We start from the raw sequence: 16,769 nt of genomic DNA, 5'->3' as shown, positions 1-16,769 counted from the left end.
TTTAAGATTGGTTGATTGAAAACATACTGCTATAGAATTTCTATGTCTGTTACCTTTTATCTTAATAAAATATTTTTATTTTTAGACCTACACGTCTTTGTTTTTACGTACTTTTATTTAATAAAAACCAAAAAAAAAAGCCCCCAAAAGCCTGCTGCTTAATCCATTAGCACTATTTCTTAGATAGCATTATTTAACCCCTCACGATTTCGATCCCATATAGTTTTCCTCCCTCTGCTGTCCTGAACTTTTTGATCCTGGTTGAAAAAAATCTACTAGCAACAAATGTACAACTAATGGAAAAAATTCGAAAAAAAATAGAATCGAAAAGCAAATGCTGCCCATTAACAATAAAATACACGGCGAAAAAAACGGTGGGGGTGGCAGGATAGGCTGGGTGAAGGGTGAGGGCAGTATTGAGGGGGTGAATAAAAACAAGGCAGAAATTCGTTTTTTATGTACCGCTAGTTTTTATAGTTCTTTGTTGCTGTTGTTGGTGGCACGTTATCAACAATCTCGTTTTACCAAATAACGCAAAGTGCGCGTCATGGCATTGGTACACCGAGAAAAACACAATATATTAAGCTGGTTGGTGAAAGTTCAACATTTAATAAGGCCCTTTGGTGGGTTATTTTGTTTTAATGTTTTCCTTTAATTCAGAAACTTTAATTTAAAAATTATACATTCAACTTTACATTTTATTTTTAAGCAATTTGATATTTAACCTTTTGAAAATGAAAATCAATTAATTACTAACAATTTGGTCTTAATTCTATTAGCATTAGAACAACAAATTAAACGAGGTCAAAAGCGCTATTGATTAAAATACAAAATATTTAAAACATTAAAGGTTTTTTAACAACAAGAAACACAATTTTTCAAAGCTTGGACCCATTATTTATCATAATTAAAAAAAAAAGTATAATATATTTAGGTCAATTATCAGAATTTTTCTACACTAACCGAGCACATAGAAAATCCGCAAATGTGAAAACCTGCGGATAGATAACATTGAAATGGTTTTAGTTTTGGATATTTTTCCCAGTGTATTGCTGTGTTAGCGGTGGTTCCTGATGGTTCCTGGTGTTGGTGCTGCTGGCGGGTAGCACACGCTATAGTTCGCTTACGGAATAGCTGGGACTGCAACAAAAGAGCGAAGGGAGTGGTCGTGGTAGTGGTAATGGTAGTGGAAGTGGTAGTAGTAGTAGTGGTAGTGCTGGTGGTCGTGGCCGAAAGAGAGAAGTTCTAGAAGGCTAGGGCTAGTGGAAATTGGTAGGAACACTCGGGCGTTTATTCTGTGTTTTTTACTCAATTTCGGTGGTGGCTGGTGGTTGGCCAAAGACGGTGGGGCAGTCGTGGCAGGATGATGATGATGATGATGATGACGACAACAGGGGCAGGGAACCTACCCTCGGACGCTCTCTTTCCCGCAGCGCCAGGTGTGTCGTTGTGTGCGTTCCATCGGGCTCGTTTCTTTTTGCTTTAAAGTTTTGTGTGGTAGCAAATAAAATTTTAGTTAGTCACTTGCCGTCGTCAAGGATACGCCGTTCAGTTATTTGTTGTGCAACGTTGTTAGTGGCAACAACGATTCCTCGAGCAGGAAGGACCTGTGCCGTGTGGAGAATTTGAATGCGAACGGAGCGAAAGGCTTTCAGTGCCAGGCTCGATTCGAGTGCTAGCGACAGGGACAGCAACATTAGCACCTGTCTAGATCTAGAAACATTTTTATATACTCGTATATTATCAAGCCGGTAGGCGGCAGCGCAGTCAGCGCCGACTGCGACGTCAGCGTCGCTGCCTATCTCACCTTACATAGCCGCAAATTCAAATTTGAACTTCAGTCAAGTGTCAAAGCTCAAAGGATTAGCATGTCCTTGCAGCTGCAGCATGTGTGAACCAGTGAAGCTCGCTCAGAAATACCATTCCTAGAGCCCAATTACCTACTAAGTTGCCAAAAACTAAAGGAAAACCGCCAGAAACCCAAGAGGATCACCTGAAAAAGTGTAATTTTACTTCCGCATTTTGGAAAAGTATTAAGAGGTAAGCGATCTCAGGAGATCATCTCCCTAGATTTTTGTGTTTCTGGAACCCAAGATCAAGCTAGCTGCCTTTGAATCTTGGCACTGGGAGAATTCACAGTTGATTTTATTATTCTGTGGTTCTGCGGGTGCCAAAATTTAACCGACTGCTTTAAACAACAATTTTGAAACGCAAAATATATTAATAGTTTACACACATAAAATTAGCAGAGAGTTCTTGGACTTTGATTGAAAATGGGGAAAGTCTGAAAACTTGGATATAGGAAATGGGAAATTATAACGGTTATTTAAATAAAAAAATTATAATTTATATAAATATTTAAAAAGGTTAGGATGTTAAAGGAAAAATATTTGTAATCCACAAAAGTAGTTAGAGACTTCCAAGGCAACTCAAATTTTTTCTGAAAAAACATCCCAAATAGTTTCATTTATTACTCAAAAGTAAAATATATATGTTAAGTATGGAGATAAAATTGTATTTCAATAAAACCAAAGCAATCCATATTGACTATAGCAAACGTAACCAGTTTCTTACACTTAATTATATATTCGACCGGAAATAAAAGTCATGGCAAGCCATAAAAAAGTTTTATCACCACTTGAAAAAGATTTTTTCTTACGGAAGTTTGAGCTTCGACTTCTATAGTATCAAATCAAACAGCCATCGCAATATTACTCATACGCCCCCTGTACCAGCCCCAGTGAGCTGCTAACGTCACGATTGCGTTGGTGCCTCTATTTTCATTTTAGAATCCAATGCGCAGTACCCAAACAAAATTAATTTCACCCCAACACGCAACGGAAATATCGAGGGGGATTGCACAGGAGCAATTAATTGGGGCCAGGCTAAAATTGTGAAACAGTTAAAAATATAATATGCCAAGAGTGAAATCCAATCGCTGGCTAAACTTTAGAGACATTGAACTTTTGGGGGGTCAGGAGTATTTCTTAACTTGGCCAACAGGCCGCCCATAAATGTGTAATAAGGGGTGGCCATTTATTCCCTCGAAACAATTAAGTGCAATGCGGGGGCGGGTCAGAGTTCAGTAATTGACCTCGCCAAAGGAAATTTACATTTGAACTTATCTTGATTGGAAATTACATTTTTAAATGAACGTAGCCATGTCCAGGTGTCCACCGCAATCAAAGGCAGCACACACTCAAGGATATTACGCGGCAGGACGTATGGCGGTTGCAGACCGGTGCAGGTGGAAATCCTTTTGCAAATTGCTTTACTCATAACTCATTTCTCTAATATAAAAGGGGGCGTGGCCCATAGCTAAGGCCCCAGTTCAGAGAGAAAATAAATACTTGATGAGGGAATTCTGAAAACTTCTGTAAATTCCATTTCAATTGTAGTTCTGACCGTGTTTCTACTTTAATTTAGTTTTCAAAACATTGAATTATTTTAAGTGCTGCAGGGATCAATTTAATATTATTTAATTTAAAGGCTTCTTAATTCGAACTTTTAATAGAACAACAAAATTATATTTTTAATATTTTAAATATTGAATTTCCTTTCAAACTTCAGCTCTGATCTTTAAGATCTATAAGAAAAAGTGATTTCATTTTAAAAATCCAAACCATGTCTTTAAAGTAACACATTAATAAATGATAATGGTATGGTAGCTGTTTTTTAAAAACAACCTGTGAATTGAAAATAAAACAATGAACCCCAATATTCCAAAAGGACTTGCCTGTGTCGACGTTTTTCAGCCAAAACCAAACAGATTAAACACCTACGCTCTGTAATTTGTTCGCCAAAAATATTTCATCATGTGCCCCGACAATCTATACAATTTGAGCTCCTTCGCTGCATTTTCCGGCGGCATAAATTAGCATTAATTCATAAGTCAGTCAGGCCACCAATTGCAACGCAAAAAAGAGAAAATGAACCAGAAAGGAAAATGTTTTTCGGCTGGAGAACCGAATTTGCATACAAACTGCAAGGTCCGTACAACGCCCCCCGAACAGCAAATTATGTGGGGCCTAGTGGGGCCGTGAGCCGGGAAAAGGGGGGCTTAGTAGGCCTCGTAGGATTGCGATGGGATGGTGCGACAGGCTAAACGCCGGCAATGTTCCTGAATAATGGGCCACTGGCGCCAACTGACGTTGGTAGGCAATTTTCTAGGAATCTAGACGGGGTTGCATCGTGTCTATAGCCAAGTGTACCCACATATATTTATATATACATACACCATATAGGTGTAGATATAGTACGACGTAGGGCTACTGCATAATTTATTTAATCGCGGCAACAAATCTAAATTGATCGTTCGGCGTAGGCGAACACCCAGCTGAACCAACAAAATGTCTAACAAGGATATTGCATGTTCACTACATTTAACTGTGTTTTTTTTTGTTCGTTGCAGTGCCAATTAGCTAGAGAGGTTTTTCAACGGGGCAAAGGAATATGGCGCCACAACAACAGAACTCCACATTCATCGATGATAATCTGGACAGCTGTCCATCGCTGTTGAATCTACCCGAAAGCCCCATTCTTCCGCCGCGCCGATGTCAAAATCAAGACACCAACAATAATAATAATAATAAGCAGGCTGCATTCGAGGAGCGATTGGTGGACGAGTCGGTGGGGGAACCACCATTAGCACCACCTATAGCACCGCCCGAAGCACCACCACCACCAGCCCGGCAAGCATGCAAAAATAAACACGGCAGGGAAAACGGAAACGTTGGCCAGGCCGGTCGTCGCCACCGTTCCATTTCCCTCTACGGCGTTAATAGCACTGTGGTAAGTGCCTCCTCCTCCGGACCACTGCCCCACCCCCACCCCTCGCACTGGCCACCACACAACCCCCTGAAAACTCCCGACCCACACCCCTGATTTTCGGCTGCGGCAGCTACTGCTTTTCCACTGAAATCAAACAAATCATCTAATTGGGTGGGCAGGCACTGGCGTTAGTCATATGCATAAACAGGTAACCTCGAAGAGAACCTGCCGCTAGGACCTGTTCCTAAAAGGGGTTTGGGAAACCCCGATTATGCGTCCGTTTTATACAAAATCGATTGTATCTTTAAACTAGGTATCTTTCTAATAGGATTATATAGCTTTTTATAGGAAACTGAATTTTTGTTTGATACAAATATACCCAAACTTTGTAAGGAAACTCTTTCTTTTTGATTTTAGTATAAACGCAACTTATTAAAGGCCTGGCCATGGTCCTTTTTATTTCCTATAAAGGAACGCATTGTGTGATCATTGAACAAGTTTTTAGCTTAACTCCCATATATATATATATATATATATACATACATAAAATATAAATATATATAAATACAAGAAATTTATTCCTCATATAAAAGCAATGATGAAACTTTGTACATGTTCTTTTGTTCTTGTTTTAAGAATAGAAAGATGACACTAAGCTAATGTAGTCACAATTTACAATCAAGCAACAAAACTATTTCTTGAAAAATACATAGTAATAAATATTTTTAAAAATAAAATGTTATAATTTACTTAAAATTCTTGTCAAAAGCAAAAAACCCTTCACTTTAATGTTTTGTATATTTGCATTAACAATTATTTAAAAAAAAACTAGTTTAACAGGAAATGTATTTATAAGAGAAAGGGGACCTAAAATGTACTATTATTATTTATAGAATGACCCCACCAAAATCCATCCAGTTGGAGGACCCTGAAACTGCTTACCAAACCCCAGACTTTACTCAAGGCCATTTACACCATACCCGTCCCTGATTTCCGCTCTAAATGTCCTGCTAGCCTGCTTATTGATATCCGTACTTCCCCGTTTTTCTGGCGACTCATTAGGAACAGGGCCACAAGGAAATCCCCATCTGGATGGACGATGGCGAGGCGCGTTACGTATCGGGAGTGACGAACAAAACCACTTGCGATGACATAATCAAGGCCCTGATTGATGACGAACTGAGCAACGGCGATGGGTATTACCATTACTGCGGCAATAATCCGAAAGGTAAGTCAATACTACAGCCGATCCTCTCGTGACTGCTATGTTTCGTACATCACAATTTGCCTTTTTATTTATTTATGCTCCTTATTTACAATTACTTTTATTTCTCGTTTTGCGATTCTTTTGTTTCGATTCGTTTCATTCCATTTTATTTCTGCTTTCCCGGACGTTGGAAAAACAAGATGGCGGCCAGAGAAATACGGCGGCAGCATCGCGTGACTACGGCGATTACATTATAACGGAAAGTTGGGGCGGCATAGAGCGGAGCTACGATGGCAACATGGCCATTTTGCCCGTTTGGCGCGCTTGGAGTCGTGTACACAATGAGGTAATGGCAAGGACTAAGGGGAATCCCACCTGGCGTGCAGAAAAAAAAGGACAAAAAAAACACCAGCAAACTGGGCCCGAAAAAAGTCTACAGTGATTGCATAATAAGCGCTTTTTTCCTGGCGCCACACGCAAGCCAAGAAATGTGAAATTCATGTCGTTCTCGAAACCCATTCCCCCGGTTTTCTATCCCCCTTCCATAGTCGTCACACCCGCGCCTTCTATATTGTACCACTCGCATTTGACTTATGTTCTGGCTTTTCGTATTTATTTGTTTATGACGCACCGAGTGAAATCAATTTGCCTATTGGTTTTTATATTAAAGTTCATGTTTTCTATTCGGCTTAATTATGTTGTAAATTGTTTATGTTCCAAGCCATTAGGAATACGTACTCCTAATTGTTATTTGATGATCTTATCTAGTTAATGGACAGAAAGAGTGATGGACACGAGGGAATAAGTTAAGCTGATTTTATTGTTAGGCAGGAGGATTAGGACAATACGTAAAATAAATAGCTTTATTGACATCTCTAAAGAAACATGATTTTGTTTTTTTTTTACTCTAGAAATATTATTAGTTAATATTTTATTACTTTGTTTTCAAGAACGATATGTACATTAATAACCTAGTGGATCAATAATTTATTAAAATTCTATTATAATTTATTTTTGTTATTCGCTACGAACTGTATGAACTATATTATTCTTTTAAAAAAAAGGCCTTGATGGATAACGCTTAAGCATTATACAATTAATAGTTTAAACACAAAAACATTTTAAAAAGAAATCGAAAAAGATCTTAGTGTAAAATCATTACCCTAATTTTTAATCTTATTCTTATTACAGCTCCGCATATCATTGAAGCATCGAGATAACTTCAGAGATCCACAGACCATGCAATTAATACCCCATTCGCAACCACCCACGAGTTTTTCTATGATCAAGTGGCTAAAGAAACTTCTGCATCTTAAAAAGGAGAAGAAAATAATGCCAAAACCTAACAAGACACCTCCTAAATTGCCCAATAAACGGAGGGAGAGGAGTTTGCTTGGCCAACAGCAAGCGGTGCCCGACGACCTAGTACTGGTTTTAATGCCAGACCAACTATATAAGGGTACGGAAAATGCAGCCAAAGCCAAGCTGTATAAACTGGCCGAGAATCGGGTTTCCAAGCAGCGTCGTCGAAGGCGAAGTCGTCACGAGGTAACCAAAACTTCGATAGAAACATTCAGAACTGCGATTCCCAGCGAATGCAACAACAATAATTATAATAATTGCATAAAAAGGCGAAAGGATAAACCGTTGCGTAATAGTGTTCGCAATAAACTGGCATCCCTTCATGCCGATATGAATGTTCTCTATGAAAAGGAATACGCACTAACACGCGAGTTATCGGAAAAGTGCCGATTACATCGATTGCAAAACGAACGGTACAAGGGACCGGAAATGGAGGTATCAGTTGGGCAATTGCAACAAAATATCGAGGCTTATGCTGAGGATATTATCAAAACCGAGCACGAGCTACTCGAATTGAAAAACGATATAAGACACGATATATCACTGATCAATAATTTAAAACGTCTGACCTTGGAAGAAACGAAGGGAGGCACTCCTTTAAAACCACAACCCTCAAATGAAATGGAAAATACCCCTCAAGTTGCTAAAAATATGCTGGAAATGCAGTTTGTTGATAATATTTACGAGTTTTGCGATAATAATGCCAGTATGCTGGTATAATTCCAAATAGTTGTAATTTGTTAAGTTTTCTACCGAATAAATATACAAGTCAAATTTTATATTTGTATTCTGAGTTTTCTTTTAAATAGCTTGTTTGAAAAAATATAAATTTGAGATTTAATTTTTAGAACAATTTAAGGTGGCAAAACACAACGAGCTTATAATAAAAATTTTTGTGAAGTCTACAAAATTAAATCGACAGAAACAAAATTCATTTTGGAACGGTTCCATTTTTGTTCGTGCACATTTTGTTTTTCTTATGAGTATGCGATTTCGCTCATACATGTTTCTACAAATAAATCGTTCATTAATTTTGTAATACTCATTATAGAGCCCTACATAATTTGAAATAGTTGTTAAGGTAAGTTATTAAACTTATTACTGGTATAAAAGTGAAACTTTATCAAAGGCAACAATAAAAAAGTGGACTTCAAAAATAATTACAGTATACAAAATTTCGATAATTGCTCCGAAATCATTTATCTCATATTTTAAGCGAGATGGTATCTCGTCAGCTTGGCCTTTTCTAGCTTTGCTGGATTTTACCGATTTTTCACGAAACAGTTTATAAAATGCTTCATACATACTAATACATACATTAAATAAGTGTTGTTAAAAATATATATTTATTGTCACTAAAAATTAGTATTTATTTTATTTTTTAAAAGCCAGAGATTACCAGAGATTCAAATTTAACGAAAAGAGATTTATGTGACACACCTATTTTCACATTTTTCGATTTATAAGCATTTATTATGTAATTCTCAAAGGTGGACCAGCATTATACCAAAGACCAATATAAGAGATTATATTGGTCTTTGGCAAAACCAATGTATGGGCGTTACGCATCTTAGAGATTATATTGGTCTTTGATTATACCCTGTAAATTGATTTTTTAAATGTTGTATTTTTTTAAATAACGGTGCTATAAAATTTTGAAAAAAAACAACTTAAATAAATTGATTCATGTATTACCAATTTAATATCCTGTGCAAGGAAGCCAATAATTTTTATGTCAGCTATGGTGCTCGAGCCAAATAACTTTTAAACTTTATCTGCGTTGATAATAATTAAGTTAAGTTACGTCAGTGCGTTGCGTTGTTTTTTAACGACGTGTTTCATCACGTATATAAGATTGGTTTAGGTCACTGAAAAATGTCTACCAAAGACCTCCACCCGGTGAATTTTTTATTGAGCATTTCGTGCATATTGCAACTCTGGTCACATTCAACCCTCGCAGCGAAACAAAACTCAACAAATTAATAAATTTCTAAGGCGAAACGTCAACAATTTCGGGTACCAAATCAAAACCGTTTCTTCACAACGAAGTAGACCTAAATACAAAGGCTGCAACACCGGCATTTAGCACAGGCGACTAAATTTAATCGGGTTAATTAGGTAAGTGAAGATGGGTTCGCGAAAAGAGCACAGAACGTGGTCAAAAAGCCACATTTTCTTTCGGGGGGTGATTTTTTGTTGTTGCAGTACAGTGTCACTTCAGATTTGATTTAATTTCAATGAGTTACACAGATCGGAAAAATGATTTCCTACGAAAAAATCCACCTTGGCTGTAATTTTTTTTGCGGGGGAAAAGGTTGCCCTTTCGCCGCCTTTGTTGCAAATTCCGTTTAAGCCTACATAGTTGAAAAAAGCCCCCAATGATTAATGACTTTTTACGAACTCTTACATTTCCTACACAGCGAGAAATGGCACGCGGGCACCAGAAGATCCAGTCGCAGGCGAAGGCCTCCGAGAAACAGGCCAAACTGAAGAAGCAGCAAGGACACAGCGCCAACGACCAGAAAAAGGCGGCCCAAAAGGCACTAGTTCATGTGTGCGCTGTTTGCAAGGTGAGCTAGCTACAGTGAAACCTCCGTAGTGCCAAACAAGTGCGGCGGTTCAAATTCAGCAGTAGGATAACTAAAACTATGTATATGAAAAACTTATGGCGTAGCTTTAGCTTTGACAATCCGATCCCTATTCTAGGTTCGGGATAATATTTAGATATCGCTCTTTATTTATTAAGATTTTGTTTTTGAATGAAACAAATTAATCACAAAGAATCGAAATACAAGAAAAATGGAAACGTAATATTAATCCTTGTTGATCAATCTATCCATATTAAAAATATTCTTCAAAAATAATAAGTTTTTGATTACCCCATAAATGACAATAGCAATAGAACCACTTAAATATAGTCCGGCAAAAATCAAAAATAGTGTCAGTTCTTCTCACGGTTATAGGCTACAATCCTTACTTATTTTATTGTATAGATTAACTCATATCTTGTTTCATTTCAGTCGCAAATGCCCGATCCCAAGACTTATAAGCAGCATTTTGAGAACAAGCATCCCAAGAACGACATGCCCGAGGAGTTAAAGGATGTCTGATGGCATTTACAGGATGAATGTATCAAGATAAAGGAGATCGACGAGTTGCCTACCAGTACGAAACCTTTGCAACAATAACTTTACAACAGCCCAAACAAAACAAAAGCCTACAATAAAGCCGACGCCAAGAGGATGGATAATAGTAATAATAATTATATTTGCCAATGCAAGGAGAGCAGCTGAATTTTTTGTATACACACTGCTGGCTTTTGGTTTTGGTTTAAGTTTAAACATTGAAAATAACACAGTATGCAATTGTTCGATGAATGGATAACTACCACAATACAAAGCAACCTACCACATAGCAGAATAAATAAGAATGTTTTTAATTTGATATTTATTAGCACTGAAAGACAGCAATAAATACTCGGTGCTCCATTTTGAGTTGGGTTATGAAGATGAATTTTATACGAATAATGACAGAAATGAAAAAAGTGAACAAATCTTTTTGTACAATAAAAATTTTGAATCCTGTAAGTGAAAATTTATACACGCAATAAAAAATATTAGAAATAATATAAAAAATATTTCTTTTTCGGCACCACTATTTTAAAGCTTATATAAATAGATAATAATTATTCTAGAATTTGAAATTAACAAATACTTAAATTTGTTTTCCATTTCTACATAGTTAAGGTCAGGGTGCTCGTAAAGAAGAGAACACAATTTAGCTTTAAATTAATGTCAACGATCAGAAATTTATATATTATTAGACCAATTGTCTTGAACCACATTTTTAGAACAATTGCGGTTCGGTAAAAGAGGAACTGAAAAAAACGTAAACCCCTTAAATGTTAAATACTTAATAGGTTTGAGACTGCGCTAAGGCCAACCAAATTTCTGCACCTGCTTCTTAGCGGAGCATTTCCATAGTTCCATCTGGTCCCATTCAACCCTGGCAGCGAAACAAAACTCAACAAATTAATAAATTTATAAGACGAAACGTCAACAATTTCGGGTACCAAATCAAAATATTATCTAAACAAGGAACCTAAATCCAAAGGTTGCAGCACTTGCATTTATCAGAGGCTACTAAATTCAATCGGGTTAATTAGGTAAGTTAAGTTGGATTCGCAAAAAGAGCGCAGAACGTGTTCGGAAAGCCACATTTTCTATTGCGGGGGTAATTATTTGTAGATGCAATACACTTTAACGGCAGGACTGCGTACATTAACGATACAATCATCAACGATTGCGAAAACTACTTCCTGTTCAGAAATAGGCCTCGCAACTGGTGGGTGTATGTGGGTGGGGAAGAAAGTGAAAGTAACTGCGCTTCTGCCGCATTTGTTGCAAATCCCGTTTAAAGCCCAACATCAAACAAAGTAATTAATAATATTTTTCGCAAACCACTCTATGAATTTCCCTCTGTACAGCGAGAAATGGCACGCGGACACCAGAAGATCCAGTCGCAGGCGAAGGCCTCCGAGAAACAGGCCAAACTGAAGAAGCAGCAAGGACACAGCGCCAACGACCAGAAAAAGGCGGCCCAAAAGGCACTAGTTCATGTGTGCGCCGTTTGCAAGGTGAGCCAGCCACAGTGGAACCTCCCTAAGTACAAGTACAGTAGCTAGAAAGAGGTTAGCTGTTTATAACTACCAATAGTACAGTTTAGAAAGGTGTATATTATCCGTATAAACTAAAAATATATAAATTATTTATAACGACATTAGTCTCATATCATAACACAAGACTAAAGTTTGTGAACCTTGATTAAAAAATAACTTAGAAAATCAGCCATTCGCTGAATGGTTACAAGATTTATTAATTTTCGAATACTAACTGTATTTTTTTATTTTATCTAACACAATGTTAAAATTGTTTCACCATTCTTTGGTTTTTTTACGACTTTAACTTAACCAGAATTACTCGAGGTGATATGGTATAAATTTATATTTTTTAATCGTATTCTTCCGATAACTTAATAAATTAAATAAATTGTTTTGCTGGCTTGTGAATTATATTCCATTTAAGATTAGCTTTACATTTAGGATTAAAGTGATAATTTGCGAACAACTGTCAAAATTTAATTGTTATGATACAAAATCTGAATGAATCTCGATTATATTTCAGTCGCAAATGCCCGATCCTAAAACTTATAAGCAGCATTTCGAGAACAAGCATCCCAAGAACGACATGCCCGAGGAGTTGAAGGATGTCTGATGTCATATAAAGGATGAATTTATCAAGCTGAAGGAGATCGACGAGTTGCCTACCGGTACGAAACCTTTGCAACAATAACTTTACATTAAAACATAATTGCCAATGCAAAGGGCACAGCTGAACTTTGTATATACACTTTGCTGATTTTTGGTTTACACATTGAAAATAACACCTGCCCAAATGGTCACCATAATACAAAACAACATACCACATAGAAAGATAAATACGATTGTTTTGATTTTAATTTTGAATATCCCTAAAATACGACAAACATTTACTCGTGCTCCAATTTTGATTTGGTTTATGAACAACGATTATTACAATATTTTATAGTTTTATATACGATTTATGCCAGAAAAAATAAAACAATCTTTTTGTACTATAAACAAATGAGTAAATCATGTAAATGAGAATTTATAAATTAAATAAAAGCAAAAAAAATTGTTATAACTAAAAAAAACTTATTTCGCTGCAGCAGCATTGTCTTATTGCTAATGTCTAAATGGAAAACATTACCATTACCATTTACATTGTTTTAAGGGTGATGTTTTAAACCACAAAAACTTGATTGCTTGAACGTAGTCAAAATGTTATGATTTCTAGTCAAAATGTAAGTTTTCCGTGTACATTGTACAAACAAAAAGCACATATTGTTGAAAAGTTAAAAAAATAAATTTCGAAGTAGGAATATTCCCTGTGTCACCGTTTAAATATTTGCACTATTACAAGGGGTTTGTACGTTATTTTGCTGGACTCCCAGCTTCTCTGAACTCTCCCAAAAGTTTACTCGTCGAACTGGTTTTCTCTGCAGTTTTAGTGGGTGAAACTCCCTCAGCGAGCTGCATAAAAACCATGTCCTCCTTGGCTGGAAAATCAGCAAGTACAGTAATGCCAATGTTATTATCCGGCATCATTGGCGTTTCCTCGTGATAACCAAACCAATAGATTATGATCCCAGGCCCAAAACTGAAATGAAAACAAAGATATAAGATTTCATTTGTAATATTGCCAAATTACCATAAAAAAGTAGGAAAAGGCAGAGGAAGATCGAAAGGTGTCCCAACCCAATAAAATGCATAATTGGTATTAACTTTTAAATAAAAAAGGAGTAATTGAATCGTAAAGGCTGATATTCTCACCGATTGCAGTAGCTATGAAGCTGCTGTTGAATGTTAAACTTGTGTCCCTTGGTGTCCCCGAAATTGGCCTTGCTCTCGATCCAGTTGATCACAGAGCCCCTGTAAAGAAATGGCAGGATCATCTTAATGTCCGGCGTCTTGTCATATCCCATTCGTCGCAAATCCTGCTCGTCGTAGAAGTGGATACCCGCCTCCTTGGCCAGTGTCTTAAGCTTCAGTTCGTATTCCTCGCCGATGATGCGGCGACGCAAATCCGTAATGGAGCCCTCTTGATTGTCGCTGATCATGCATTGCTGCACATTGGCTGCCAGTCTTGGATCATCGATGAGATGAGGATGCTTGAGAAACCGCGAGATGTGCGAACGGTGGCGCAGCTTGTACTTCTCGTGCAACAGCATCCTGCAAAGAGCCACTGGATTTAGTCCCTCGACACAGGCCATTCGTATCAGCAGAGCGTTGTCATATAGGTTTTTCTGCTCCTCATAGCTAAAAATAAAGGGAAAACATTTTTGGTGGTAAGTGAGACATGGTTTATCTGGTCAATCCTATGGTGGATAGGACACCGTGATCTATGTTTTTATAGTGAAATTAATGGTAAAAGTACAAATGTCCCTTTCCTAAAGCAGGTATAGAACGTGAGATTTTTACAAAACTCGAATGATCTTTAATCGTTGTAAAACCGTTGATGTACCTTGTACTGAGGTTCTTTGTATAGAGTCAGAAAAGTTTAATAAATTATAATAAGGTAGGACATGCTTCCTGATGCTGATAAAGTGGCCTAATAACAGAAAGTAACAGATAGTTCCAGTGTTCGGTAAAGGGACCCAGGACAGGGGCACTTCCTTACATTTTTAATAGCTTCTTGCCCCTCTGGTCCTGCTTCCAGTGATGACCCCGCGACCTGTTAAAGAGCTCCGACTGCAGGATGCATGTCAAGGCCATCGGCTCCACGTCCTGGAAGAAGCGGTTCCTTAACTCAAACTCACAGTCGATGGCCAATCCGTGGTAGCCGTTGATGAACTGGCAGATCCTGGTGTACTCCACACAGCTCAGTATCTTCCGTTTCTGCTGCACATTTCCGGCCAATTCCGGGGCTTGAGACATTTTTATAATTATTTATAATATTACTCCGGCAAAAGCAAGAGTGCGCCAGAATAAACAGCTGTGCGGCGATTTATCGATTACTTAGTACTGTGACTTCAAAGCGATATTTTTCGACCTCGTAACTATCGCATATTAACGGAATTCTATAATACAAGAAGTACACAGAGTTCACAAGTGAAAAATTTATCAATAAAAAAACTGATGAACATGAATTAATCGTCGCTCTTTTAAAAGCAATCGGGATAAACTTCCAAAAAACCCCGACCTCTGACCATTGTCTGATTTTTGGAATCCATGTATTACAGGAATCTGATTACGAATAATAAGATCGAAGTTGGCAAAAAGAGAATTTTCTTAACCTTAAAAAATAAATTTCAAAATTTACAGAAGAAATATATATAAACAAAAAAAACTCAAAATTTGCAATACTTTAGTATTCGGTATTTTTTGAAAGTCGTCAAAAAAAACGCTGTAGAAACTCCAAATACCGAAAAATTAGAGTGCAAAATGGGTTTCCCAGAAAAGCCAACATCTATGTGACAATAATTGACAGCAAACAAGACGAATATATTAAGTTTTAGCTCCAAAAAATTCGTCCTTTGAGCAGCGAAAACTCGTTCTCCAACTGCATTGAGAGGGCAAGACTTATAAGGAAACCGCCCAAATCCTGGATATGAAGCCGAATACGGTGACATGGTGACATCATCCAACGATTCAAAAATGAGGTAGAAGTGGCGAAGAAGCGGAAATAGTCCGAAAAGTGAAGAAAAAGTGCGCCAGAATTAAAGGCCGAACTCTTCGCCGATTATGGGAAGACCGTTTCAGCCCAAACTGTTCGTCGTACCATAAAAAATCATGGGTACAAAGGCAGAGTCGCTCGCAAAAAGCCGTTGCTTGCTAAGCACGGCAGTGACGGCAAGACCATGGTTTGGTGGCAACCAAACACGGAGCTACAGAAGGAACACCTTAGACCTTAGACAATGACCCGAAACATAAGGCCCATAAGGTTAGGTCCTGTCAGATTTATAACTGTCCAAAAGTTTTGGAAACGCCTCCTCAATCGCCTATCGATTGAGAATTTGTGGAGTGAGTTGGACCGCCGTTTCCACAAAATGTCCATTTCTTCCATATCGGCCTTGAAGGAACGGCTTCAAGAAGAGTGTGCTAAAATTGGCCCCGAATACACAAAAAAAATAATTTAAAATATGCCAAAACGTTTAAGCGATGCCATAAAAAATAATGGCTATCATACCAAATATTAAATTAAGTTTATTTTCATGATACATTTTTTTTGTAGTTATATAAGATAAAACCGAATATTGAGTTTTTTTGTTTTTCTTTGTTTTTACTTTTAATTTGAAATAAATCCTTAATAAATGCACTGCGACTTATATTAATTTTTTGAATAGTTTTATTCCTTTCTTGATTTGTTTTTTATAACGAATGAAAACGAAATTTGCTTGAAAAAAAATGTTATCGGTTTAGGAATTCAAATTTAAATAAATATTCTTTTTGAAAATGCAGGTCGAATGCCAACCCTCCTGCTATTATGGTCAAAATACCGAAGCTATTTATGTTAAATTAAAATCCCTTGTACTTTTCCGACTTATATACTACTTGTAATAGAAACGGACGGACGAACTGACGGACATGGCTAGATCGACTCTCCTGGTGATGTTGATCAAGAATATACAAGAATTCATTTGTAGAAACCATCATGCAGGGCCTGAAAAAGGCAGTTGGGTGAATATCCTTATCAAAGGCACTAAAACAATTTTAGCTATAAAATTAATCATTATATAATTAAGATTATAGAGGCAAATGTGATAATTAAAAAAATGGCCAAATCGATAAAGTTTAAACAAAATAGTTAATTAAAACCCAAGTGTGCCAACAATTTTGTTCATGGATATT

At 37.1% G+C, this 16,769-nt stretch overlaps 4 protein-coding genes across 6 annotated transcripts; 3 read left to right on the top strand and 1 right to left on the bottom strand.

Annotated features, from left to right (window-relative positions):
* Positions 1-1,717: 1,717 nt before the first annotated feature.
* Positions 1,718-8,085, top strand: LOC108041769. 3 transcript variants are annotated; one of them, XM_044461586.1, is made up of 5 exons: positions 1,718-2,040; positions 4,412-4,791; positions 5,833-5,998; positions 6,178-6,323; positions 7,169-8,085. In XM_044461586.1, the coding sequence occupies exons 2-5, from the start codon at positions 4,453-4,455 to the stop codon at positions 8,057-8,059; spliced, it is 1,542 nt and encodes a 513-aa protein (XP_044317521.1). In that variant the 5' UTR covers positions 1,718-2,040; positions 4,412-4,452; the 3' UTR covers positions 8,060-8,085. The 3 variants fall into 3 exon arrangements, with proteins under 3 accessions (XP_044317521.1, XP_044317522.1, XP_016975284.2); XM_044461587.1 differs by lacking the exon at positions 6,178-6,323 and having other exon boundaries at positions 1,722-2,040; positions 7,169-7,294; XM_017119795.2 differs by lacking the exons at positions 1,718-2,040; positions 4,412-4,791; positions 6,178-6,323 and having other exon boundaries at positions 5,862-5,998.
* Positions 8,086-9,277: 1,192 nt separating this feature from the next.
* Positions 9,278-10,933, top strand: LOC108041768 (zinc finger protein 706-like). Its single transcript, XM_017119793.2, has 3 exons — positions 9,278-9,457; positions 9,760-9,909; positions 10,360-10,933. Exons 2-3 carry the CDS (start codon positions 9,766-9,768, stop codon positions 10,447-10,449), a joined length of 234 nt encoding a protein of 77 aa, XP_016975282.1. The 5' UTR covers positions 9,278-9,457; positions 9,760-9,765; the 3' UTR covers positions 10,450-10,933.
* A 390-nt stretch (positions 10,934-11,323) lies between these two features.
* On the top strand, positions 11,324-13,302 carry LOC108041771 (zinc finger protein 706). The gene is made up of 3 exons (XM_017119797.2): positions 11,324-11,504; positions 11,826-11,975; positions 12,523-13,302. The coding sequence occupies exons 2-3, from the start codon at positions 11,832-11,834 to the stop codon at positions 12,610-12,612; spliced, it is 234 nt and encodes a 77-aa protein (XP_016975286.1). The 5' UTR covers positions 11,324-11,504; positions 11,826-11,831; the 3' UTR covers positions 12,613-13,302.
* LOC108041770 (CDAN1-interacting nuclease 1) lies at positions 12,837-14,920 on the bottom strand. The gene is made up of 3 exons (XM_017119796.2): positions 14,599-14,920; positions 13,752-14,237; positions 12,837-13,578 (listed from the first exon to the last, which is right to left on the bottom strand). Exons 1-3 carry the CDS (start codon positions 14,853-14,855, stop codon positions 13,353-13,355), a joined length of 969 nt encoding a protein of 322 aa, XP_016975285.1. The 5' UTR covers positions 14,856-14,920; the 3' UTR covers positions 12,837-13,352.
* Between the last annotated feature and the right edge of the window lie 1,849 nt (positions 14,921-16,769).

Source organism: Drosophila rhopaloa, unplaced genomic scaffold (genome assembly GCF_018152115.1).
Source record: "Drosophila rhopaloa isolate 14029-0021.01 unplaced genomic scaffold, ASM1815211v1 contig_47, whole genome shotgun sequence".
Lineage (NCBI taxonomy): Eukaryota > Metazoa > Arthropoda > Insecta > Diptera > Drosophilidae > Drosophila > Drosophila rhopaloa.
Note: the sequence above shows the minus strand (reverse complement) of the source record. Positions and strands in the feature narration are given on the sequence as shown.

Coding starts and splice junctions, on each gene's coding strand:
- LOC108041769 (XM_044461586.1), top strand. CDS start 4,453: ATGGCGCCACAACAACAGAACTCCACATTCATCGATGATAATCTGGAC. Junction 4,792..5,832: donor ACGGCGTTAATAGCACTGTG/GTAAGTGCCTCC, acceptor GCGACTCATTAG/GAACAGGGCCACAAGGAAAT. Junction 5,999..6,177: donor CTGCGGCAATAATCCGAAAG/GTAAGTCAATAC, acceptor TGGAAAAACAAG/ATGGCGGCCAGAGAAATACG.
- LOC108041768 (XM_017119793.2), top strand. CDS start 9,766: ATGGCACGCGGGCACCAGAAGATCCAGTCGCAGGCGAAGGCCTCCGAG. Junction 9,910..10,359: donor ATGTGTGCGCTGTTTGCAAG/GTGAGCTAGCTA, acceptor GTTTCATTTCAG/TCGCAAATGCCCGATCCCAA.
- LOC108041771 (XM_017119797.2), top strand. CDS start 11,832: ATGGCACGCGGACACCAGAAGATCCAGTCGCAGGCGAAGGCCTCCGAG. Junction 11,976..12,522: donor ATGTGTGCGCCGTTTGCAAG/GTGAGCCAGCCA, acceptor ATTATATTTCAG/TCGCAAATGCCCGATCCTAA.
- LOC108041770 (XM_017119796.2), bottom strand. CDS start 14,855: ATGTCTCAAGCCCCGGAATTGGCCGGAAATGTGCAGCAGAAACGGAAG. Junction 14,238..14,598: donor GGCAAGAAGCTATTAAAAAT/GTAAGGAAGTGC, acceptor CTTTATTTTTAG/CTATGAGGAGCAGAAAAACC. Junction 13,579..13,751: donor CTTCATAGCTACTGCAATCG/GTGAGAATATCA, acceptor TTTTCATTTCAG/TTTTGGGCCTGGGATCATAA.